The 26983-nt window shown below is 38.8% G+C and overlaps 1 protein-coding gene and 1 long non-coding RNA gene across 10 annotated transcripts in view; one reads left to right on the top strand and one right to left on the bottom strand.

Annotated features, from left to right (window-relative positions):
- The window catches only part of MTUS1 (microtubule associated scaffold protein 1), a 160882-nt gene that overhangs the window by 67886 nt on the left and 66013 nt on the right, over positions 1–26983 (top strand). For 3 of the 7 annotated variants that reach the window (XM_063726301.1, XM_054560905.2, NM_001132456.1), the window contains 3 exon segments: positions 10526–10687; positions 18445–18579; positions 21093–21131. In XM_063726301.1, the coding sequence (XP_063582371.1) occupies positions 10526–10687; positions 18445–18579; positions 21093–21131 (336 nt within the window). 7 annotated transcript variants of the gene reach the window in all.
- Positions 1–26983, bottom strand: part of LOC129060901 (uncharacterized) — a 69184-nt gene that overhangs the window by 2384 nt on the left and 39817 nt on the right. The window contains exon 4 of one of the 3 annotated variants that reach the window (XR_008527780.2): positions 2015–2213. The exons of 1 other annotated variant lie outside the window; for it this stretch is intronic. This is a non-coding gene — a long non-coding RNA (uncharacterized LOC129060901). Of the gene's footprint in view, positions 1–2014; positions 2214–15946; positions 16238–26983 lie in introns of those variants that run through there. One more of the 3 variants, XR_008527782.2, reaches the window with a different exon arrangement.

Genomic DNA, 26983 nt, shown 5'->3' with positions numbered 1-26983 from the left:
GTGGAATACTAAAATCACATTTGCAACATATAAATCTAGAGTGTTACTGAAATACTCTGTGTTCTGCAACGTATTTACTTAATAGATAGAGCGTGTATGCTAGGTAAGTCATGTGCCAGACACTGAGGGATTGTAGGATGAGTAAGACGTGGATTTTGCCTCCTTGTTATTAAGTGCCAAACAGAAGAGGTGACAAGTTCTTCTTCATCACATTTGTTCTTATAATACTAAAATTTAATAGAACTGTAGGATTTTGGAAGAGGGTGTAATTACAAATACCAAAGTTCGCTTAATTTTTTTCTTTCTGTAATATAGGAGATTATATAATGTAATAGAGTTACACTCTTAAATAGGTAGGGGCCAGGCTTTGTTTAATGTTGATACTTTGTGCTGTTTAACTTTTGCCCCCTGAGATCTGAGAAGTAAGGAGGATGCACATGGATTGAGATATTTTTCAGGACTTGACTGAGGTACTAGAAAGTAGAATGAGAAGAGGAGTTATGGCTCAGAATATAGAATGTAGAGATTGAGGTCAAAGTCAGTACAGATGGCGTGAAAATACAGAGGAGGGCCAGCAGGTGATTAGGACACAACAGATTGGCTTTCTGGCAGTCAACAAAGAAGAGGCTGACCGAGAGCCTCTTTTCAATGTCAAGAAAGGGATGCGGGGCCCTGTTTTATTCTTTACCTCTTGTGTCTTGAATTTAACCAGGCAAATTGGATAGTTTATCAAGCTTACACTACTCTCTTCCCAGTAGGCTATTTTAAAGGTATAGCATTTTAAATTAAAAGAGAAAATAAACACCTGTCATCTTACCACCACCAAATAGCTTTTAACTTAAAAATTTATGACTATTTGGTACCTTTGCTTTTTGCATATTCTCATGCACATATATTTATGTATATAATGGAGACAGTGTCTGCTGTTTTATTTATTTATTTTTTTTGAGACAGAGTCTTGCTCTGTCAGCCAGGCTGGAGTGCAATGGCACGATCTCGGCTCACTGCAGCCTCCGCCTCCCGTGTTTAAGCGATTCTCCTGCCTCAGCCTCCCTAGTAGCTGAGATTGTAGGCACCTGCCACCACGCCCAGCTAGTTTTTGTATTTTTAGTAGAGACAGGGTTTCACCATGTTGTTCAGGCTGGTCTCGTGCTCCTGACCTCAGGTGATCCACCCACCTCGGCCTTCCAAAGTGCTGGGATTACGGGCGTGGGGCACCGTGCCCAGCATGGATCATGTATAGTCTTGAAAATCATAATTAGGACTTTGACTTTGAACTGGAGTGACTTAAATGTTAACGGGATCACTCGGATAGTTGTGTTGGGAGTAGATGGGATATGGGTGAAGTAGGAACAGGGAGATCAGTTTGGAGGGGTCGCTGTGATGGCAGCAGGAAGTTATGGTTTCTGGGACCCAGGTTGTGGCAGTGGGGCCTGGTCAGATTCTAGGTATGTGCTTGAAGGTAAAGCCAGTGAGGTTTGCTTAGATTGGATTGGGGGTGAGAGCAAAGGGAGGAGTCACGGATGACCATGACCTTGTTGGTGTGAGCAGTGGAAGAATGGTGCAGCCTTTACCCAAGATGGGAAGGGATGGTGGAAACACAGATGTTGGGAACAGGAGATCCGAAACTCAGTTACATAGAAATGATTGATAAGAGGCTGTGTGGAGTAGAAAACTGGATATGCAAGTTTGAAGTGCATGGGAGAAATCTGGTCTATGGATATAAATTTAGGATTCAGCACCACATAGAGGATATTTAAAGCTACCAGACTGGATGAGATCCCCATGGCAGTAAGTGTAGAGAGCACAGGTCAAGGATAGCTCTGGGGTGCTCCCTGGACTCTCCAAAGTCAAGAAGGAACAGCCAGGAAGGTAGGGGCATTCCTGAAGCCAAGTAAGGAAAGCCTTTCAAGGAGAAAGGAGGAACCAACTGCATCCAATACTGCTGGCAGCAGAATGGCGCAGTTAAGAACACAATTTACAGCAGGCGACAGAAAACCCGACCATTGGACGTAAACCAGAGGCTGTGTGTGTTTATTCCTCGGGAGGGCTAGAGGCAGGCCGTTCCAGGTTTGACGATTCAGAAATGTCCTCTTTCTGCTTCTCCGCTCATCTCACGTCAGCATGTGGCTTTGTCATTGACTTTTCAGTTAAAATATGGCTGCTAGGAGTTCCGTGTGCATGCCACCACTTCCTGTGACTGTGTTCAAAGGCTGGAAGCAAAGGACAGCATCTCAGGGCAGGGACCTCCTCCTCTCTTCGTTTATCAGGGGGACACACGTGCAGCAGCTCCCCCTTCACCCTCTTGTCCTTATGTCTGATTGGCACAGACCAGATCTGGCTCTTGCCCCTACTGGCATGAAAGGTTGGGAAGCAAGTATTTGACTTTTTAAACTTTTCTATGGAGTTAAGCAATAGAAATGGGGATTAGGAATGACAGTTGGCTCACCAGGAAAGGTGTTAGACACAGTGAGGTTAAATTAAAAAAAAAAAAAAAGTTATCAACTCTTTGTATTCATTGTTTCATCAAGAGCTTTTGCTCACTTATATTTGGGGGCATAGGATTTTTTTTGATCTGCTGCTGTTCATTTCCTTTGCCTGTTGTTTTTATGTTTTTTTATTTTGCATATGATGATTTCTTAATTTTTTTTCACTTTTATATTGTCAAATATATTGTTTCCTTTAACTTTTCCTGTGTTTTTATGTATAATAAGACAGTCCCTACTCAAGAAGACTGACCTATGTTTAATTATTGTTTTTTATGGTTTCATCTTAAGCCCTTTTTTTTGTAATCCAATTTAATTTATTTTGGTGGATGGTGAGCGCTGACAGCTAATATTTGTATGGTACTTTGTGCCAGATGCTGTTCTAAGCATTTTAAAATTATAAATTCATTTAATTCTCAACAAGAACCTATGAGGTAAGGACTACTCCTGTCACCCCCCTTCTCACATATGAGAAAACACAAGTGCAGAGCGGTAAGGAACCTGCTCACTAGGCAGTGTGAGGTGGCGCCGGGTTTGAACCTAGATCATCTACCTCGAGATTGTCAACTTTTAACTACTGTACCGTTCTGCTTCTCACATTTTAATTTGGCAATTCAAATATCTTAATACCACAAATAAGTATGTTTTTGCTGATTTAAGATACCTCCCTTATCCTATCCTATCCTGAATTTTTATATTTCTGAGATTTATATACCACCCTTATTAATCTGTCAGTACGGTTTTATTCCAGTAAGACTTTTATTATTTTATAATATCTTACTCCAAGTAGTTGCACAAGTTCCTTGTTTTTTTTAACTTAAAAAATTGTGGCAAAATATATATTGCACAGAATGTGCCATTTTAACAATTTTTTAAATGTACAGCTCTGTGGCATTAAGTACATTCACATTTTTTGCAGCCATGCTCTGTATCCATCTCCAGAACTTTGTTTTCCCCCCTGAAATCCTGTATCCATTTTGCTAACCCCCCAGTTCTCCATTTCTTTCAGCCCCTGGCACTCATCATTCTATGTTCTGTCTATATGCATTTGACTATTGTAGTAATCATGAAGGAGAATCATACATTATTTGTAACTGTCTTATTTCACTTAGCACCATGTCTTCAAGGTTCATCCATGTTGTAGCATGTGTCAACTTCCTTTTTAAGGCAGAATAGTATTCCGTGGTATGTCTGTACCACCTTTTGTTTATTCGTTCATCTGCCTGTGAACAGTTGGGTTGCTTCCGCATTTTGGCTATTGTGAATAATGCTGCTATGAAGATGGTTGTACAGATATCTGCTCAAGTCTTTAACTTTTTTTTTTTTTTTTAAGACAGATTCTTGCTCTCTCGCCCACGCCAGAGTCCAGTGGCGCGATCTCAGCTCAATGTAACCTCCACCTTCGAGGCTCAAGTGATTCTCCTGCCTCAGCCTCCCAAGTAGCTGGAATTACAGGTGCCCGCCACCACGACCAGATAATGTTTTTTGTATTTTTAGTAGAGATGGGGTTTCACCATGTTCACCAGACTGGTCTCAAACTCCTGGCCTGGCCTCCGGTGATCCCTGCCTTGACCTCCGAAAGTGCTGGGATTACAGGCGCGAGCCACCGCACCTGGCCTGCTTTCACATCTTTTGATCTGTACCTAGACATGCAGTTGTTGGATTATATAGTAACTTCAGATTTAATTTTTTGGAGGAACCACCATACCATTTCCACAGTGGCTACACCATGTTACATTCCCACTAGCAGTGCACAAGGGTTCCAGTTTCTCTGTGTCCTTGCCAACACTTGTTAATTTTTTGTTTTTGCTTTTTTTTTGATGATACCATCCTATTAGGTACAAAGTGGTATCTCACGGCGATTGTGATTTGCATTTCACTAGTGATGTTGAGCATCTTTGCATGTGCCTGTGGGCTATTTGTTGTCTTCTTTGGAGAAATGTCTATTCAAGTCCTTTGTCCACTTTTTAAGTTGGGTTGTTTGGTATTTTTGTTGTTGAATTGTAGTCTTAATGTTTTTCTGTTCTAAATTTTTTTGGCTATTCTTAATTATCCTAGGTTACTTTAACCTGTTTTAGAAATTCAATTTCCCCCATTTAAAAGCAATCGCAGATAGGTTCAGATTGCAATAGCATTCGATAAGATATCAATTCATGGAAGAATTCACATGTGTACACTTGTTCAGAACTTTTATTTTTCTCATTTTTATAATTTTCATAACAGAATAGCACTTTTTTGATAAATTTATTCATAGAAACAGTGCATATGCGTGTGTCTATGTGTGCAATTCCTTTTTGTTACTAAAGTAAGGGATTTCTTTTTCTGTTTTTTCCTGGCACATAGGTAATATATGGATTTTGTATAATACTTATTTGGTAAGAAGCCCATCAGGTTTATTTAATATTTATACAATGATACTCTACCATTGAAGCTAAATTCTTAAACATGTATATTTAGTGTTGGTGAGAGAATTTGGTCCCTTAAGCTTAACTGGAAGTGGACCTGCAGCCACGGTTTTGAGTATGTATAATTTATTTCTCTCATAACTTATTGTTAACTTGTTTGTCACTTTTAGGTTTCCCCTGATTTTATAATAATTTCTAGTTACTGTAGATAATTACTCTAAAGGTAACTGCCTCTAAGTAGTTGAGTTGTATTTAAGGAACCCAAGTTATAATTATAGCTAGAGACATATTCTCTGAATTAACTGGAAAAAAAAATACATATTCTTATGTCTTGTATTTTAACCGTGTCTGTTAATTTCACATTTTCTCTTTCTGACCTTAGTAGTTAGTGGCCTTGCCACTTGTGTGCCATCCTGATATATTTCAAATGGACCTCAATAATCTTTTCATTTTTTAGTTAAAATTCTCACTTCTCTAACCCTGGCAGGTGCTGGTACACTAGCTTCCTATCTTTTTCCTTGATTTCAGTCTTCAGTCAGTTGTGCACACTGCTACCACACAGTCAAGTTCTCATGTAAATGCTAAAAAAGCCTCAGCCTCCCCAACCCCCAAACCCACATCTTCCCACCGTATCTATCCCTAACAATTAAGGCCTAAAATTATGAGTCTGGCATTCAATGCCATGTCTCACCCAACTGTAAACTACCTACCTCTCTAGCCTCGTTTTCTTCTTTCCACCTGTGTTCCTACTAAGCCGTATAAACTACAGAACAACATACCTTATGATGAGACATGATGTTTTCTCTATTACAGTTTTTACTGAGAACATCTAATTCTGTGGCAGGATGTCAGGTGTTTCTGGCTCTGTATATGTTTGAACTTTGTGATTACTTGCAGTTGCCTTACTAGGTAAGCACATAAATACTTGTGTAACACACACCTTCATGTGACTTTATTGTCCACATTTTTATTAAGATGATCTGTTTTGGCCGGGCACAGTGGCTCACACCTGTAATCCCAGCACTTTGGAAGGCCAAAGCAGGTGGCTCACTTAAGGTCAGGAGTTTGAGACCAGCCTGGTGAAACCCCATCTCTACTAAAAATACAAAAAAATTAGCCAGGTGTGGTGTTGTGTGCGTGTAATCCCAGCTTCCTACAACACAAGTTGTACAGCACATCTGTAGAACGTATTCATCTTGCATAACTGGAATTTTCTACCCATTGAACAACTCCCCATTTCCCTTCCCCACCAGCCCCTGGCAAGCTCCATTCTACCGTTTTGTTTTACAGAATAGGATCATATTAATATTAACACTATCCTGTTGTTCACTTAATCTTTCCATTGAAATTGTAGTTTTGCTAGGCGTCTTTTACTGATTTTTATTGTTGTTAAATATAGTATACTTACTCAGGTTTTCTGAGGTGAGTATTTTAGTAAATTGGTTGATTAGTGAAGGTTTGCTTCAAATCCAATAGACTGTGTTACTATCTAAGGCAAATTGGAAGTGTTATTCCTTCCAGATTTTCTCTACATAAAAGATGGTTATAATTACAGAATGAAAACAAATCTGTTGTCTATACGTAAGTCTATGCTAAGTGCATGAGCTTAAAATAAACCTTTTTTAATAATATCCCGCAAGTAGATCTTAAATCTTTATCTTTCACATCTGGGATAAGTTACACAATACGATATGAACTGGTAAATGTCACCTTTTCAGAACTGTAATTCAGAGAAGTCCTGCATTGATTTCACTGTTTAAGAAGTTAGTGCCTGTGTTACTTGCAGTCTCTCAATTAACCTCATATTGCTATGTTTTACTTTTAATATTGCCTATGATGTGTATATTTTATTGCTTCGTATGAAATCCAGTTAAAACGACTTTAGGCCAACTTTACTGTTAAGCTAAACATCGGGACTGTTGGTGAAATAGTTAAATGTCTTTGTTGCATCCGCACTGTTTTCACCATTCCGCTGTAGAAGCTCCTGTCTAGTAAGAGCTCCAGTCTGAACTCTGTCTGACTCCAAGCCTCATACTTCTTTCTTTAACTGAGATATTTCTATTCTGTGGCATGGCCGAGGGAACACTGGGCAGGTGGTTAGACACTTGGATTCTAGGCCTTACTATCACCGTCTGGGTATGTGACCCAAGTAAGACATTTAACCACCTAAGTAGTCTTCTCATCTCTTAACTGGGATAGTAATAGTCACACACTGTTAGGATTATTCTCACTATCAAAGGAACTAATATTTTGGTGAAATCGGCATTCGTTATCCTCAGTGCTCATTAGTCAAGAGTCATGGTGGAATTGGGAAGACTTTGGTGAGGACTGGCTGCTGTTAGGCGTAGGGGATGTGCCTGGATGGGGATGACAATGAGATAGGGGAGGTGAGGGAAATGATATTTGGGTGCAGGGGTAAGCTTTCCTCTAGTGCAGCTGTGTGAAGTTACAGGTCTTCCGTAGTAATTCCCAGGCACACTCAGAAATGTCTGCAAACCTAAGATGTGTTTAGAAACAAAGCTATGAGGCATGCATTTCTGAAGAATAAGCTGATTTCCAAAATGTAGGAAGCCTTGGCGGCACTGTGGCTGTGGCCCGGTCATTTTGATCTGTTACTTGCCCAACCTTGCTTATTAGTTTTGATGATGACTCATCAGTGTTTCTGCTGAAGGGGCGGCCATTTGGTAAATTTATATCCTAAAAATCTGTTTTTCTGTTCCTCCTAAAGCAAGTAAAACTGGTGGCTAACCATAAATTTTTAAAACGGGTATTTGCTATCTAACAGTTGCTAATTATTGTAAAGGATGTAGAGAAAAAAGTCTCTAATAGACTGAAGAGACAAATAAGCTTGTAAAAATGGGTTAAGCACTGAATGCTTCAGTATAGATGATGGGAGAACACATTATCAAAATACATCATTTACTCTTGGTATTTAAAAAGATGAATTTGTTGAGAAAACATTTATTAAGTCTCACTTCATGCTAGACCTTTGCCAGTTCCTGAGGACCAGAATTGAATCAGGTGCTCTTCCTGATCTCAAGAACCTTAGAGATGGTCCAAGAGGAATGTGGAGGGAAATGCTGTGATAGAAACAAGTACATGGTGTGAGCAGAAAGCAAGGCATAGTCCATGGCATGCAGAGAAGGGTGTCCTGGCAGGATAAGCTCACAAAGAGGTCCTGATTCTCAACAGTGCTTCAGAAACTCCAGGTGCATTTTAATCACCGGGGGATCTGGTGAAACTGCAGGTGGTGATTCAGTAGGCACAGGGTGGAGCTGCAAATGAGTAGCAAGGGTTTAAAAAGAGAAGCTTGAGCTGACTTTGGATTCACTGGACAGAAATAGGGGAGGGGATAGAAAGGAGGCCATTCAGTCGGAAGAATGGGCATAAGCAGAAGAATAGAGCAAAATGACTGGAGAGAAACCACGAAGGGGTGTGTGTGTATGAAGGGGTGGAGGCATGGCCTGAGGGGGAAGAAGTGGGTAGGGATCAACCTTATGTTGCCTTTTAAGCCGTGAAATTAAATATTAAATAAAAGGATTGAAACTAAGGTCACCATCCTATAGATTGGGGTGTCCAATATTTTGGCTTCCCTGGGCCACATTGGAAGAAGAAGAATTGTCTTGGGCCACACATAAAATACGCTAATGATAGCTGATGAGCTAATAAAAGAAATTGCAAAAAAATCTCATAATGTTCTAAGAAAATTTATGAATTTGTATTGGGTCAGCATTCAAAGCTGTCCTGGGCCGCATGCTGTAGATGGTGGAGAATCCCAGATTTTAGATTCGGTCATGACCTTAATTTTCACATTCAGGAGATTAACATGATGGAGTTGGAAGGGATGGAAGGACAGGATTTTAGGAGTCCAGAACAGTTTAGACAACGATATAAAGGGTTAAATAAGGATTCAAAGGGCGGAAGAAGAGCTCTTTGAAAAGAAATGATGTGCCTGTTGGAATATTAATAGAATATAGCACATGGTGTGCCCTGGTGTCAGAGAGAAAGCGAGGTTGATTGGAGCAGAGCACACATGGATGTAGAAGAGCAATACAAGAGTGAGGCTGGAGCCGAAGGAGGAGAGCTTAATGTGGTCACTTCAAATGCCAGGCCTGAGGAGCTTCAGCATCTTTTTCTCCATTAGGATGAGGTTTTTATGAGCAAAATCGCTAGAACAAAGCAATGGGCATTACTTTCCAGCAGTGTTATTTGACTCATTTATGGGATCCTTAGTGATACGCAACAATGTCATTTTCATCAAAGGTCTTTTTCAACTCTGGGTAATCTTCAGTTAGGTGGTACTGGTAGCATTGGGAGACAGTGCTAGAATATATAGGGATCTGGGGAAGAAAAGATGATTCCAATGGTTTGAAGCTGGAAAAAGATGAAATATAGGGCTATGTGGCTGGGTGGGGTGGATTACACCTGTAATTCCAGCAGTTTGGGAGGCTGAGGCAGGAGGACTGCTTAAGGCCAGAAGTTTGAGACCAGCCTGGGCAACAAAGCAAGATTTTTAAAAAAATAAAACAATGGAGCTATAATTAGCGTAAACAGGAGCATGTCAGTCTAAGATGAAAACTTAAAGTACTCGATAAGTACTTTAAAACATGAGTAGCCTTGAGATTCAGAAGGAAGATAGGGCTACGGGTGAGAATATAGGATTCATCTGCATAGGACAATGGTTAGAGGAAAGTAGAGAAAATAGACTCTCCAAGACAATGAGGGTGAGGAGGGTTATGAGCAAAAGACTGGACTTGGGAAATGCCCATATTTAGGTAGCAGGTTCGTGAGCATCAGGAGAGAGTAGTTTCAGAGATGCCAGAGGATATGTAGCATGTATATTTATTTCACTGATAAGTGGAAACATTTTTACTGCCAGAAAGAGAAGTTTGAGTGAAGATCATTTAAGTTTGGCAGATAAACTGTGTGGGGAGTAAAGAAGAAAAGGTGGGATTAAAAAAAGAATCTTAATAGTATAGCACCACCTGGTGTTAGAACATTAGGCATTTTTCAAATGAAATTTTTTCTTATCAAATTGCATTTTTCTTCCTGTTTGGGTGATTTTAAAATTTTCCACTCCGGAGAATTTTGTTAAAGTTTTCGGTTAACGTGAGTTCTATTTTCTGTGTTGTATAAATGAGTGAATTTACTGAGATATCTCTTTCATTCCAAAGATGTATTTGGACTTGGTTCTTATTTATTTCTTATATGATAGCCTATTGTGCTAATGGAATATTTCTTTTTTTTAGTCACCAGTATGGGAGGTCATATCAATTTGTTTATTTTTTTATTTCAGTTTTGCCAAAAGCTGCTTTCTCATGATTATTCTGATTGATCATCTCCTTCAGAGAACGTGTGTGAGTTAATTACTTTAGGAGACAGGGTTACTCCTACACTTCTCATATCCTAATTGCCTCATCATTTCTGCTCTCTTGCCTCTAAATGATCAAAAATAAACATGTCTGCGTGAAGCTTTCATCTTTCATCTGAAGTTACATGATTGTGAACATTCATTTTGTGTTTCGACTTTGTTGTTAGTGCAGAAGTTTGAGTTTACAGGCTTAAAAAGTGCCAGCTTTCGGGATGAATAGCAGTGGAAACTTTTTTTTTTTTTTTTTTTTTTTTAACCCCAAGGAAAGCCTACATCCTTGAAAACTGCACAGTCGTCATGGGTGAATTTGCCTAGACCACTTCCTAAATCCAAAGCATCTTTGAAAAGTCCTGCGCTGCGGAGGACAGGAAGCACCCCCTCAATAGCCAGCACCCATAGTGAGCTGAGCACTTACAGCAACAATTGTAAGTCGACTTTATATCACACTTCGGGGGTTGTGGAAACAGTCATTACAGGAAAAACTAATGCTCTGCAAATAATTAGAATTTTTGTTTCTGGGGTTTCAGGAAAAATAGGCATACTGCTTCCTTGGAGTTGCTCTGAAAGTTTGGCAGAAAAAAACAAAATTCTTTGAAAAACACTCTTGAAATAATTGTATGTTAAAGTATATTTTTGCTTGAAGGATTCTAAGGTGTATCGTCTGAAGTGATGGTGTTTTGGAGGTTTAAGAGTAGCAACCCAGGGGATTTGGACTCTAACTGGAATCAGAAAAAAGATTATTTCAGTTTCATTTACTTTGCAAAAGACTATCTCTTGTGGACTCTTTGGATGCTAGATTTTGTGTAATAGGCCTAATATAACTTGAATCCTAATTTTAAAAAATTTAAACTCAGGAGAATTTTGTTAAAGTTTTCAGTTAACGTGAGTTCTATTTTCTGTGTATAAATGAGTGAATTTACTGAGATATCTCTTTCATTCCAAAGATGTATTTGGACTTGGTTCTTATTTTTTCATTTCCTTTTTTATACTTCCCCATGAAATAATTCATAAATTTAAACCATCTTGGAGTGCCCGCTGTGCACAGACACCATGATAGGCACAGTGAGGGACATAGGATATAAAAGCAATGGCCCTTATTCTAAAAAACAGTTGAGGAGAAAAAGAAGGTATTTTCATGGATGATGAGAATACCAATAAAACGAGACACAGGGGTGTGGAGAGGCGCGGTGAATTGATCTCTCCAGTTTGACAGATCAGTTTCTTCTTTTGAGTGAGGAGTCGGGGACAAAGTGTAATAATGCTCATGGGGCTCCTCTGGGTGTGGAGCAGTATTTTAGGATGTCCATATTTGCTTTTATTTTTTTCTCTCAAGTAACTTCTGCTGTTACCCTGATTTTTATATATGAGGTGATCGAGGCTCAGAGATGTTGTCACTGGTCCAAAATCACACAGCAGGTATGTGAGGGAACTGAGAATGCATTTTTTTGTAGAGAAGGCATTGAATTAATGACCGAATTAATGAGCACATTTCCAACGGGTCACCTAGCAGCAGTAGCTGGACTCATATGAGAGTAAGTAGCTGCATACCCTGGCACTTCAGAAATACTGGGATATGTGACTTGAAATTAAACAGGATTGTTATCAGCTTTATTGTTTGAATTTTGAAGTTGTGCAAAATCAGGCTTGCATGTAAGAGAGAACTCTGAACTTGAAAAGGTAATTCACACGTGTATTTATTTTAAGCTCTCTTTGTCTTGCAAAGCAATTTTAAAAACAAACTGCCAAAACAGAATCACCAACATGCTCTAGAAAAACTGTTGTGGCAACAGGATTTGTGGCACTTGAAGCAGACACAGTCTGTAGTGCCATAGCCCTGCGTTTTCCATCGACATCCATGTTGACTTGGCCACCGTTTCAGTACTGTGTCTGATGCTCCTAAGGAGGTTGTAAAATGCTTTTGTCCATTCCTTTTTGTCTTTTAACAAAGGGGTTTACCATACACCCACAGAGCCTGTCTAGTGGCGATGTGTTCCTGTTGCGGATTAAGCATTCAGATCAATGAGTCTCTTTCTTAGTTTGATTTGCTAGTTGGTTTAATCTGTTTTGTGTAGTGCCTTGGAGCTTACACATTTTTTTCCCTCCCTCCATTCGAATTCACTAAGAGCAAGCATGAGGGATATGACAGTGAACATGGCTGCAGTTTTTCCTGCTTAAGCTTGCTTTCGTCCTTTTAAATGACTGTACCAGGAGGATTTCGCAGTTGTACAGAAACTGATATTTCTTCAAAAATCTTTATCAATTCTACACTCACCCCACCGGCTGGTTCAGAGAGGCACTATGATGCTACCTTATTGACACTGCTGGTCGTGGGATCGTACAGCCTTTGTATAATTCCTTTGTTAGCCACGTTTACTGGGAAAAAAAGTAGGTCGCTGATTTCTGGTTTCTTTTCTTTGTAAGCATGCTTAAATTTTTATTCAATAAATTGATTTAGGATCTCTTGACTTCTATTTTTGTAACGTGTAATTTATGGTAATGGTAGTATTTGGGGGCATTTTGTATGTATATTTAAGATGTGAATGCTTCTGTGTAGGACCAATTTTATTGTCTCTTTTATGTGTTTTGCACTTAATATAATTCAGCAGCATCGTTAATGTTCTGGCGCATGATATTATCCTATTATCAAAGACTTTTTGATGGTTTAATTTCTTATTAAATAACTAGTTTTTGTGTGTATGTAGCTGGTAGTTGTGCAAGTGTAGAAAATACTTTTCTAAAATTAAAATGGAAACATCACATCTTTGATTATTTTCCTGAGTTGTATCTCAAAGTATTAAACATGTATACTTTTAAAGACTACCTCAAAACATGAAAAAAATCATTTTGCGCTGAAAATTTCCTGTTTCTGATAATGGGTGGTCATGTTAAGAATTAACTTTCTCTTTTGATCAGTGTTCTGATTTATCCTAGCTTGAGTATTTGAATCCCTTTAACGAATATTGGTTTCTTGCTTTGTCTGCTTGTTTCTTTGTGATGTGATATCGTTAGTGGCATCATTTAAGAACTTCTGATATAACACAGTGCTGTTGTAAAATTAGCAGTGGGTTCTCGGAACTTTGGGATCTTATAGAAATAATGTTACTAAGTTTTTTAAATGACCGAATCAAAATACGTAAGGCAATAAATTGTTCTTATTTGGGAATTTTAGCAGGTTCTTTGTGTGTGTTCTTTTAAGTGTAGAAAATTTCAAAGTTACGATCTTGATCCTTTTGGATATTGTGAAATGTAAAACATTTCACAATGGTTTCTATACCAAATGTTCTCATTTATAGAGGTTAAAGATTATAAGGTCTTTCACACTCAGATACCTAATACCCAGTTTTTAAGATCATTAAAGTAACTGGATAAAAATAAATGATATATTGTATGTCATGAACAGAGTTGAAGACTTGGGGACGGTTTTGCAATTTAGAAGGGAGTCTTGGGAGACTGTATAATTTTCCCATGTTAGCAGGAAAATAAGGTCCAAAGACATTACTTCCTCTTCCACTTTGGCCACAAAACCATGTTTATATTTGAGAGCCACATGGTAGGGGAAATGTAAGAGGTGCAGACCAAAGCTATTTGCATTCTCCTGGAAATGGAAGGAACAGGAGACTGAATAAAAGAAATAGAGTGTTCTTTCCCTTCACCTTCACTGCCAGCCCTGGCCGAGAGGGGTGTGACATGCAGAAAAGGGCACTAACCTTGGACCCACCTTAGTTTTTTTTTGTTGTTTTTTTTTTGTTTGTTTGTTTGTTTGTTTGTTTTAAGATGGAGTTTCGCTCTTGTCGCCCAGGCTGGAGTGCAGTGGCGTGATCTCAGCTCACTGCAACCTCTGCCTCCCGGGTTCAAGCAATTCTCCTGCCTGAACCTCCCGAGTAGCTGGGATTATAGGCATGCACCACTATGCCTGGGTAATTTTTGTATTTTTAGTAGAGATAGAGTTTCACCATGTTGGCCAGGATGGTCTTGAACTCCTAACCACAAGTGGTATGCCTGGGTCTGCCTCCCAGAGTGCTGGGATTACAGGCATGAGCCACCACGCCCGGTCCCACCGTAGTTTTCCTACTAACTCATGTTAAGTTGGACTATCTTTCTCTTCTCTTAGCCTCCGGCCTCCATACTGTCCTCTGATCAATGACAAGGGAGGACTGGGTCATCTTCAAAGTCCTTGCAGCAACAAACATCTCTGACCCTTTTCACTGCAACAAGACAGGGTCTCATTGTTGGGCAGGATGGTGTTTTGAGTTGTTCAAGTGATTAAGCTGATAAAGAATAGGGTGGGTCTTATTACCCTTAGTTTTTTTTTGTTGTTTTTTTTTTCTTCTCTCACAACGGGAATGGCAAGTGAATATTGTCTCACCTGCCAACACTGGTTAGTGGCCAACACTGGTTAGTGGGTAAGAATTCGCCTGTAGGATGGTGTTAGTGGTTTCTCAGGGTGCCTCCAGGTTCAGAGGGAAAGTTTTGTGTTCAAGTCGTGATGTCTGTCAAGGGTGAGGCTAAGATGAGGAACAGGCAGTAGATTCATTAGGCTCTACATCACAAAACATGTTAGTACTTACGCACTTCTGAATGGACTATTTAAGAAGGAAATATTATCCAGACCACTGTTAACTCTGTTCTCGTTCTTTCTCTGTTCACGTTTTTCTAGGGTATATGTGAGACATTCTTGTTATTATATAGTTGAGTGATTTTGCTTTTGAAATTCAAAAGCTTAGATTTCAGTAGTACTTTGATTTTAAGCCAGGTGGGCAGATGATCTGGCACAGTGGGGAGTGTTAAACTGATTCACATAAAATTCAAGAAATGAACAGAATGTTGGCTCTGTGTGTATATACATAATGTAATAAAAGCGAATTTTCACTAGGTGTTAGAATGTAGTATGAATGTTAGTTTGCAGATAAAAGTCTGGAACAATGAGAAGCCGTTTTCTTTTTTTTGAGACAGAGTCTCACTCTGTCGCCCAGGCTGGAGTGCAGTGGTGCGATCTCGGCTCACTGCAACCTCCGCCTCCTGGGTTCAAGCAGTTCTCCCGCCTCAGCCTCCTGAGTAGCTGGGATTGCAGGTGCCTACCACCACGTCCAGCTAATATTTGTTTTTTCAGTAGATACAGGGTTTCGCCATGTTGGCCAGGCTGGTCTCGAACTCCTGGCCTCAAGTGATCTGCCCACCTTGGCCTCCCAAAGTGCTGTGATTACAGTTGTGAGCCACTGTGCCCAGCCTGAGAAGCCCTTTTCTAATAGGAAAATCATGTCTTCTGCTTGGGCTTTTCTGAGAATATCCCTCAATTTTTCCTTTTAGACTCACCAGCTCCTTTATTTCACTTGAACGACACTTTGGCCATGGGGAAATGAAGATAAGGATTCCAGAGAATCTATTATTCTGGCATAATTGAGACAGTTGGGACCAAAGATGACAAAGGGGCAGTTTTAAACTACATATTAGATCAGGTTGAGAAGTAGTTGGCCACGTGGAAAATTTTATGTATTGTCTCTTCAAGCCAGCAGTGTTTAGTGTCCATGGCTCTCTAGAACACTGTCTTAAGGGTGATTCTGAGGATGCATCCAGCCTCAGTGGGACTGAATACCACAGTGAGTTGGTAGGGCCCCTGTGAAGGCGAATGCACTGTCTATTCCCATACCCGATATTCAGACCCTTGTTATTCATAGATAGGTGATTCAGCACAGCTAGGCAGGGGTCAAGTCAGCACCAGAACTTGGATATTTTACATCCTGTTCCATTGCTCGAAACTATTATGCATCTCTTATATTGGAACTGTTGCCGCTGAGGACTTTATTGTTTGGATATAATGACTCTGGCTGAGGGAAAATTTAGACAGCATCAGGATACCCGGTCAGTTGCCACGTTAGGAACAGAAATAGAAGGCAGGGGAAATACTTGAAGAGCATTATGCCTCATGGTGGTATACGTCCTTCAAGTTGGGGTTTACTGGAAAGCAGTGGGCCAGCCTAGAGTACAGTGAGTAGAAATTGAGAGAAAGATATTGTTAGTCATAAAATTATGTTCAGCTCAGTACAGTTTGTGCCTGCCATTAGTAAAGCAGAAAGCAGGTACAATCGTTGATCATAGAGTATATGAATATGTATCTTGTATATATAGCTTTCATATAAATATGTATAAAATATAAATGCATGTGTGTTGGTACCTGAGTCAAATGCAGACATTTTATCCTTGGAATATGAATTCTGACTTCATGTTGTGTGTTATGAAGTTGATGATGGGTGTGGTGCCGGGTTGATCTAGTGTTGTATTGAGTCTGAAAAGTGGCAGTGAGACAGCTGATTTCCAGCACACCACCTCCTATTTTGCATGTGACAGAGAGGCAAGGGACAGGAGCACCATGCCTCATGAAGAACCTGTCCTTTACTTTAGTGAAAATCTTTTTACTGATCTCTTTGTGAACCGTGGGCCTTTGTGTCTCTAAATTTTAGAAAAGCATGAATTTAGAATCATACAATTTCATATTAGGTTTGTAAATTGAACTCAGTTTAATTTTTTAAAATATGAATAAGTGACTTATTTGTTGCTGAATGTAATCAAATATGGCTTCAAGAAAAGTAAGACTAAAATCCAGATTGTTATAATTCCATGGCTAAGACTGTCTAGTTTTCTTTGTTGGATTTGATTCAGCAAAAGCTAAAATGCTAATGGAAACCCAATATCCATTTTCTATGAACATCTAAAAAGGGTTCTGTTGAATGTTATAATGGCAGTATCTTTAATACTGTCACTCCCATTAGCTTGCTGTCAACTTTGGAAAAGCCAAGTCTCTAGGTTCTAGGGAAGGTGAGAATTGCAAAAAAGGACAGGAAATTGACAGGATTTTCTCAGCAGGAGGGAAAGCTCTGTGTTGATTTGACCTAATATTAGGAATGTTATTTGGGCACAAGAACAATTAACAGATGGCTCATTGTACAGGGACTGGGTGTGGATTAGGGGAAAACAATAGCATGCCTGTACAAAGCTTGAATGTGATGTGTATAAGCACTATTGTAGCAGTTGGAATAGGTTAGCCTAGTGAAAAATTTCTAGCTGTCTTCACATTTATAATGTATTTTTAAACAAGGTAGGTATCTTAACCCTTTGCTAAGTGAGTGAAGTGAGAAAAGGGATCATAGTTGGTAATAAAGAAATTTAGAAGTGTTGAATAGTAGAATAGAATTGGGTGCCTAGAATTGGGTATTGATGATTATTTAGAAACAAGCAGGCTGGGTGCGGTGGCTCACACCTGTAATCCCAGCACTTTGGGAGGCTGAGGCGGGCAGATCACGAGGTCAGGAGATCGAGAACATCCTGCCTGACACAGTGAAACCCTGTCTCTACTAAAAATAGAAAAAATGAGCCGGGCGTGGCCGCAGGCACCTATAGTCCCAGCTACTCGGGAGGCTGAGGCAAGAGAATGGCGTGAACCCGGGAGGCGGAGCTTGCAGCGAGCTGAGATCATGCCACTGCACTCCAGCCTGGGTGACAGAGTGAGACTCTGTCTCAAAACAAACAAACAAACAAACAATAGAAAATTCAGTCTGGACTGGTGGAGGGGAAATTTTTACACATAATATAAAAAGATGGTTTTTGTTATTGAGGTGAGATTCCGTTTTATGTTTTTGCTTTGGAGCTAAAACATAAAGTTTACTTTGGAACAAACTTCCTTTGTTCAGGGCAGAAGTTGGCATTTTAACTCCTTGCTGTAGGAGCAAGGATTTGAACCAGATCTTGTCCTTATAGCTACCAAGGAGTCTGTATGTTACTGTTCTTGTGTCATTAACTAGCTGACTGTGTGAATTCTTCCTTGTCCCCGTGGAGATGGGTGCTCTTCCTAGCTACACCTGGGGCATTCTTGTTAACATAGCATGAATGGCTGTATTATTTGTTCCCCAACTTTTATCTGGGATGAAAGCTGAACTGGACAAGATGCATAAGCTTGGACTGTGCCAGGCTAACCAGGATGTGTGGTCACTCTGATTATAGCCTTTATTTCGCATCCCTGAGGACACAAGCTACCCGTTATCCATGCTGTATTCCCAACGTTCAGTAATGACTGGCATGTCGTAGGTGCTTATTGAGCATTTGTTGATTCAAGGACAAAGGAATAAATGTGGAAGGTCGAAACTGTATTTATCTATACAATAAAATGTACTTTTCTGTTTTATTACAGCTGGTAATGCCACTGTCATCAAATATGAGGAGAAACCTCCAAAACCAGCATTTCAGAATGGTTCCTCAGGATCCTTTTATTTGAAGCCTTTGGTATCCAGGGCTCATGTTCACTTGCTGAAAACTCCTCCAAAAGGTACAGTCCTCATTGTGGTTAGAAGAGGGAGAGCAAGACGCTTAAAGTCCTTGGCTTGTAGAAAGTTAAATTTTGACAATTAGGTTTATGGCGTATTTAACAATGATTAAAAATGTGTTGAGAAAGGAGATGTAATACATTTTTGCACTGAGGAAATTGTTGTTCTGACGGTCGGTAGGTTCTATAGTTAAAAATCATTACATATAAATTAGCAGGCAGAACAAAGGTATAGGGTAAAAATAACAAAACTTCAGGAGTTAAATTATTCTAAAATAGTGCTCTAGAAGAGTGAGATAGAAAGGAGTAGAAATGCATGATTACTTTTCATCAGGGTAGATGTTTTATGTTTATTACTGTACTTGTGTCTTCATGTCTTTGGTCTAAGACATTGTTCTTTCTCTAAATGTTCTTTATCTCTGTTCCTTCTCATATCACTCACTTTTTATTTGCTGTGACTATTAAAAGTAATTGTCAGGTTTACAAAATATGTGGTATACACTTAATGTGCAGTGTTTTCATGCAGCTTTGTCTCAGTGGGCCCAAAGCACATCAGAAGCTTCTTTGTGCCACGCGCGGTGGCTCACGTCTGTAATCCCAGCACTTTGGGAGGCCAAGACAGGTGGATCGCTTGAGGTCAGGAGTTCGAGACCAGCCTGGCCAACATGGCAAAACCCCATCTCTACTAAAAATACAAAAATTAGCTGGGCATGGTGGTGTGTGCCTGTAGTCCCAGCTACTCAGGAGGCTGAGGCATGAGAATTGCTTGGACCCAGGAGGCAGAGGTTGCAGTGAGCTGAAATCACGCCATTGCACTCCAGCCTGGGTGACAGAGCGAGACTCTGTCTCAAAAAAAAAAAAAAAAAAAAAAAAAAGCATTATTTGTGCTTAGTGAACTGATGCTTAACTAAAGCCTGAGAGAATAATTGTGGGTGAGAAACTTGACCTATAAAATGAGACCCACATTTATGTTAGAGAATTTGGAAAACACAGAAACAAAGAGTCTTCCTTAATTCTGTCAACCACCAACTGCTGTCGCATTTCCTTCTGACTTTTTTTCCTCTGTATGTATATGTTGTTTTGTTTTTATTCCAGCAAAACTGAGGTAATAATGAATATACTCTTCTGTATCTTGCTTTTTATTAAGTTAGTAGTATATCATGAGAGCTTCTTCACTTTAAATGGCTATTATATGGTTGTCCACTTTAGTTTATAGTGGACAACTTCTGACTTTTACTGGGGTTTATTAATACTGAGATGAACCTCTTCAAATGTGAGTCAAGGTTCATTGTTTCAGATTCTGGTTACTTGTGTATATCCCAGAAGGAGGAATTACTGGGTTAACCTGCATGAAACTCTTTGGATTGTTAATATCTATTAGTAACTTTCTAAAAGGTGTTACGCTGTCACAGCATCCTCAACATGTGTCTCTCTCTCTGTGTGTGTGTTTAAAGGATAATATGGTAACTTGAGGCTGGTAAATGTACGTCAATACCTTTTCTTTGTACTGAATTGAAGAGAAAATAGGCATGAATTTTAGGAGTGGGTTGAATTCTTCAGTGTGCAGCAGGTTGTCATTTGCCTAGGGAGTTAATCAAATTTCGGAGGCACCAAATGACCTCTTGCTGAGTTGACATCAGGATGGAAAACTGTGGTTTTTTATTGAGGATGATAAAGCTTCATGATCCACACAGCAGTAATGAAGTTAACGCTGTTGAACTTTGATACTAAAATAACTTTCAGAGAATGAGATTCCATTGACAGCTTTGTAGAACGGGAGACTCAGAATTCTAAAATGCCTCACTATTGAATGGATAGGTTTTTGTGTCGCAACGGTTTTACTTGAATGGGAATCAGTGCTTTCCATTGATAACAGCCACATATTTTAAGAGATTACCATCTCTCTAAAATTTCAGATAGAACATGGTGGCTGTTCTAACTGGTGTCTGCAGATGATTATGTCCTAGAAACTATTTCATGTTAAGTAGAAGCATCATAGATTTCTTCTAGTGACTTACAGCTCTATACCTATTACCACTCCTGATTTTATACTGTACCAGTTTGGAGGAAAAACTTCTATTTTTCTTCATAGCTGAATAGAAACGGGCAGTTTCGGAAAGCACACAGGAGTGACTGTGCTTCGTGAAGTCTGGCCTCTGCTCTCCCGGCAGCAGAATAGCATATGTGCACAGTCTGTGAATTCAGTACTGTTAAAACTTGAACTTCAGCTGTTCTTGACTGAAAAAATACTGCGGCTTTTCCTTTTAAAACTGGTCCTATTTAATTTGTGGTGATGACTTCATATCATTCTTAAACATTTTGATGTTATGTGAAATATCACCTTATATTTAAAATGCACTTGACAAAAGTTGGTTGAATCTCGGTGATATTTCCCACCGGGAACCTGAAATTTAGAGATTGATTGTTTTTGAAAATAATTCTTATCAACATGGTTTGTTTTTGTGTGATATGTCAAATAAAACGTGTGTATTTTACATGTTTCTTTTATATCTTAGGTCCTTCGAGAAAAAATTTATTTACAGCTCTTAATGCAGGTGAGTGACCACTTTATGGATGGGGATAAAAAGAATCTTTTTGCAAAGTTATGTTACTACAAGTATTTACAGTGATTTTTTACTGGTGTCCTTATAAGTAGAACTTGCAATTTGAGTTGTAAACATAACTTTTGATGACGCGTTACATAGTATTAAAATGTGGTAAGCATGATTGGCCATCTGATGCATAAAAGGACATTGTATTACTAATAGATAATTATTATAGTCTTTTAAAAAATGATTTTGTTAATGTGGTCTAAATGAAATGGAAAATGTGCTTCTCCCAAGATCAATGCTATTTTGAAATTGGATATTCCTTAATTTTTAAGTGGTCTCAAGATTTGGTTTTAGCAGCTTTTCCCAGTTCAGCAGCCTATATTTTTATGTTTTTTTTTTCACACTTTTACTGGACTTACATTCCCAAGATAGCCTGCAGCCTGCACTCTTTGAACCATAGCTGAGAATCCAAAACTTTGTGTCTCTCAAGAAGCCATAAAATGTTTCACAAAATATCTTCACTGCAATTGCTATACTTTGGATGGATGGATGGATGGATGGATGGATGGATAGATAGACAGACAGATAGATAGGCTGGGTGCGGTGGCTCACACCTGTAATCCCAGCACTTTGGGAGGCCAGGGCAGGTGGATCACTTGAGGTCAGGAGTTCAAGACCAGCCTGGCCAATGTGGTGAAACCCCATCTCTACTAAAAATACGAAAAAATTAGCCGGACATGGTGGTATGCTCCTGGAGTCCCAGCTACTCAGGAGGCTGAGGCAGGATAATTGCTTGAACCTGGGAGGTAGAGGTGGCATTGAGCCTAGATTACGCCACTGCACTCCAGCCTGGGTGACACAGCGAGACCCTGTCTCAAAAAAAAAAAAAAAAAAAAAAAGATAGATGGATTGATCTCTCTAGATAGATAGATAAGGTCTCCCATACACTGCCTACATTGTCTTATTTTATATACGTGATAAAACAGTTATGTAGCTTCTAAATCCATGAGATTAGAAGAGCAAATCAGAAGAAATGAAGGTACAAGTATCGCTCATTCTCTTGAGCCTTGCAAATACTGTATTTTTTGTAAATCCCAAAGTGCTGGGATTACAGGCGTGAGCCACTGCGCTGCTGCACCCAGCTATCTCAGAATTCTTAACCTTTTGTAGGCTCTTAAAGCTAGGAAGACAGCCATGCAGAATGATCCAAGTTCTAAAGATCTCCAGGATGCTGTGTGTGAATATATGTGGTTACTAAAGCCTTTATAGTCTAAAAATGCAGAAGAAACTCTGCTGTACACATTTAGGCTTTTATTTCCTTTTAAGTTTCTGGTACATCCTAATATCTGGGGAAAAAAGATAGCTAATATTCTGTGGAATGGATTTGTTTAAAAATTAGTTAACCATTATCAGAAAACTGGCTCAAGTGGTAGCTCTGTGTTTAACAGTTTAAGAAACCTCCAAGCTGTTTTCCAAAGTGGCTGGACCATTTTATATCCTCACCAGGAGTGTATGAAGAATCCTGTTTCTCCACAGCCTTGTCAACACTTGGCTTTGTCTGTCTTTTTTATTATGGCTGTCCCTACTGGGTATAAAGTGATACCTCATTGTTGTTTCAGTTTGTGTTCTGACAGCCAGTGACATTGAGTGTCATTTTGTGTGCTTATTGGCCATTTGTATATCTTCTTTGGAGAAGTGTCTATTCAAATCATTTGCCAATTTTAAACTGGGTTATTTTTATTGTTGAATTGTAGGAGTTCTTATATAGTCTGATATTAGACCCTTGTCAGAGTTATCATTTGCACATATTTTCTCCCAATTCTTGGGCTGTGTTTTCACTTTCTTGATAATGTCCTTGGAAACATAAATGTTTTAAATTTTGACAAGGTCCAGTTTATCAACTTTTTTTCTTTTGTTGCTTCTGCTTTTGGTATTGTATCTCAGAAACAGTTGCCTAATCCAAGGTTGTGAAGATTTAAGCCTGTGTTTTCTTTTAAGTTTTTTTTTGCTATTCTAGCTTTTGTACGTGGGTTTCTGATTCATTTTGAGTTACATTTTTGTATCGTATTAAATAGAAGGTCTAATTCTTTTTTGCACATGGACAACCAGGTGTTGAAAACATTATTCTTTCCCTCATTTAAATGCCTTGGCACCTTTGTTAAAAATAATTGGTTAAGAATGTGAGGGTTTATTTCTGGTTTCTAAATTGTGTTCTTTGCATCTATACATCTACCTTTGCCAGTGCTACACTGTCTTGATTAGTAAGTTTTGAAATCAGGATGTGAGTCATTCAACGTCTTTCTTCTTTTTCAAGATCGTTATGGCTATTCTGGGTCCCTTGATTTTCTGTGTGAATTTTAGGATCAGCTTGTCAATCTCTGTAATGAAGTCAGGTGAGATTTTAGGAATGTAGTCTAATAATTCTAATTCTAATAATTTCTGTTACATTGAATCTGTAGATGACTCTGTATATATAGAATGTATTCTAAGGGGTCAACATTGCAGCTTAATCTAGAGTGTGTGTTAGGCCTTTGTATTTTCCCAAAACCATAAGCATGACTTTCCCAGGTTCTTCTTTTTGATGGTTAGTTATTATCATGACTTAAGACTAACCTGGTATTATGAGGAGCCTAGTGAGGAAAAGTTACTTTGTGGACAGAGGTCTACAACAAAGTGTGTTCGCTTTGGAAGGACAATTTTGATGCTGAAAAATGTTGTCCAAACAGCCAATGACTTTGGGTGGATCATTGAACCTCTTTGATAATAGTTTTCTATGTAATTGAAAGGGTGGATTTCTAGATTTCTCCCTACTGTGATATTCTTTGACTGCAAATCGCCTTGACTTTTTTCATATTCTGCTGGAAATGAGTCATATTTTAGCTGATACAGAAGACATTGCCTCCACACATAAACATGTTCCTCTGAGTGTTAAATTTTTAATCGTTGTACTATGGCTTTGAGATATTTTTATTTTAAAGCTGTAAGTAGTGGTGGAGATTACAGTTGAGTTGACCAACTTCATATTCCTTAGTTCTAGTAAAATAATCACTTTTAATTATAGCAGTTTGCCAAACTTCAAAAATCACCCTTCAGCTTTTTTAAATTTGTCATTTTAAAGGAAATTTAGATAAGTATATATCCTGCTTTGTCATTTAACATATAGTAATCACTTTTACATTTAGCGGATACAGTAGCATTTAACTACTTTTGAATATTTAGGGTGCTTCTGTATCACATTCATAAATGATTCTATGATGAATATCTATACAATTAGCACTTTCAACTTTGGGGGAAATTTCTTGTGATAGATTCTTAAAAGTGGTATCAGGAAATCACAATATGTACCTGTTTACAGTCACTTCACTCAAATAGCCAAATTGTTTTCCAAAAGCTTCATATCAGTTTATACCATGGTTGACATAAAAGACAGCTGGCTTCATCATACCTTGGGTCAACATTGGATATTATTTTTAAATTTTTTTGACATAATAGTTTAAAATGTTACGTCATTGTTTTAGCTTGACCCTTATCAATTAAAGAAATTCCATTATCTCATAAGACAATGTAGAAGAGCAGGAGGAGAACGAACTTTTAAGGCACAGGATATTAGTTTAAACCTTGGTCCTGCCACTTTCTATTTGTGTCCTGACCTTGGGCTAGTTGCTCAGCCTCTCCAAGTCTCAAATGTCTCGTTTGGAGACATGGGAATATTGGGGGAATAATTCCCAGAGAGGGAATAATTTGACATCTTAGAATTGTTTTATAAAAGGTTCTCAAATAATAGTTAATTCAGCTGCTAGGAACAGTAATGATGATGATCTTTTACATTGTCTTGATAATTCTAGTGGCTTATTTTTAGAGTTCTTTTCCAGGAAGTTGAATTATTTTAAATCTGTAAAGCAAGCAGGAAAGACTACTTGAAGTCAAGAACCAACCTCTTGGGGTCTAACTGTTGTAATGTATTTAAAGGTTATGATGCTGCAAGATTCTAGTTGACACTGACTCTAAAAAAAATCTTGGCTTACTGTGGATGAGGAAGATGTCACACATACCACAGAACACTATTATTACCTTGGCTCTACCATACACTAAAGCCACTGGGATACCAGAGGCACCAGAGCTGTATTTATCCAGTACCCTGATTGTTTTACACAAGATCATCAGTCTCAGGTGCCAGGGTGTCTGCCTTGGAAGGTAGAAAATGCTCTGGTCCTTCCACAGTTACTTAGTAAAGACACCACATGAGAACAAGGCGGCTTTCTTGCCTTCTTTTGCCAAGTGCTGGGAAGTGGTTGCAAGTTGCAAACCTGCTGATGAGGTGATGCCGAGGCTGCCAGGGTTTCTTCTGGTGAGAGTAGAGAGAAGGCTGTTTTTTCACTGTTGTTTTATGATTAACATAACTTTCCCCCTATACTTAAAACACAGATGCTCTTTTCATATGGGATACATTTTTGTTCTAAATTGGTGTTGGGGGTTGGGAGAAGTGGATCATTTAGTAAATCTTCTTGAGACAGTGACTACCTTTTTAGCAGGAGCTAGATCTTTTTCACATATACACAAAGTATTCCAGATAAATTAGTTTTAAACACACAAAGTAATTAAAACACTAAAAATGTAGACTTCAGTAGAAAAGATCTTTCCAGGAACACTAGTATAATAGAAACGATTAATAATTAGGACAACAAAAGCTTTAAAAAACCTTAGAAACAGGCTGTGCATGGTGGCTCATGCCTGTAATCCCAACACTTTGGGGGGCCAAGACAGGTGGGTTGCTTGAGGCCAGGAGTTCGAGACCAGCCTGGGCAACGTAGTGAGACCCCATCTCTACCAAAAATACAAAAAATTAGCTGCACGTGGTTGTGCACACTTGTAGTCCCAGCACTCATGAGGCTGAGGCAGAAGAATCGTTGAACCCAGGAGGCAGAGGTTGCAGTGAGCTGAGATTGCACCACCGCACTCCAACCTGGGTGACAGAGCGAGACTCCATCTCAAAAAAAATAAAAAGTAAGAATAAAAACCATTAGAAACAGTATTTATAAGCAAAGAACAAACTGAGGTAATATTAGCACATACTCTATGTAGAGCTCTGTCAAATCAGCAAGATAAAGACAACTCTATCATAGAAGCTAGATGGACATACCATCCCAAGAGATCTACAGATTCAATGCAATCCCTATCAAAATCCCATGTCATTTTTTTTTTTTATGGAAATAGAAAAAACAATCCCAAAAGTCATATAGAATGACAAAGGACTGCAAATAGCCAAAACAAGAACAAAGCTGGAGGCATCATAGTTCCTGATTTCAAAGTATATTACAACACACAGTAATTAAAACAGTATGGTACTGGCACAAAGATAGATACATAGACCGATGAAATAAAAGTCTAGAAATAAATCCATGCATATATGGTCAGCTAATCTTCAACAAGCGTGCCAAGAATACACAATAGGGAAAGGATAGTCTCTTTGTAAATGGTACTGGGAAAACTGGTCATCCACAAGCAAAATAATGAAGTTGGACCCTTATCTCACACAGTACACAAAAATCAACTTGAGATGAATTAAAGACTTAAATATAAGATGTGAAACTGTAAAACACCTCAAAGAAAACATGGGGCAAAACTTCATGACATTTTTCTTGGTATGACACCAAAAGCCCAGGTAACAAAAGCAAAAATAGACAGGTGGGAGTACATCAAATTAAAAATCTGCAGAGCAAAGCAGTCATTTAATAGCATGAAAAGGCAGCCTATGAGATAGGAGAAAACATTTTCAAACCATACGTCTGATAAGGGGTTATTTACCAAAATAATTGAAATCAGGATGTTGAAGAGATATTTGCATTCCCATGGTC

This window comes from Pongo abelii, chromosome 7 (assembly GCF_028885655.2).
Source record: "Pongo abelii isolate AG06213 chromosome 7, NHGRI_mPonAbe1-v2.0_pri, whole genome shotgun sequence".
In the NCBI taxonomy this organism is placed as follows: Eukaryota; Metazoa; Chordata; class Mammalia; order Primates; family Hominidae; genus Pongo; species Pongo abelii.
Note: the sequence above shows the minus strand (reverse complement) of the source record. Positions and strands in the feature narration are given on the sequence as shown.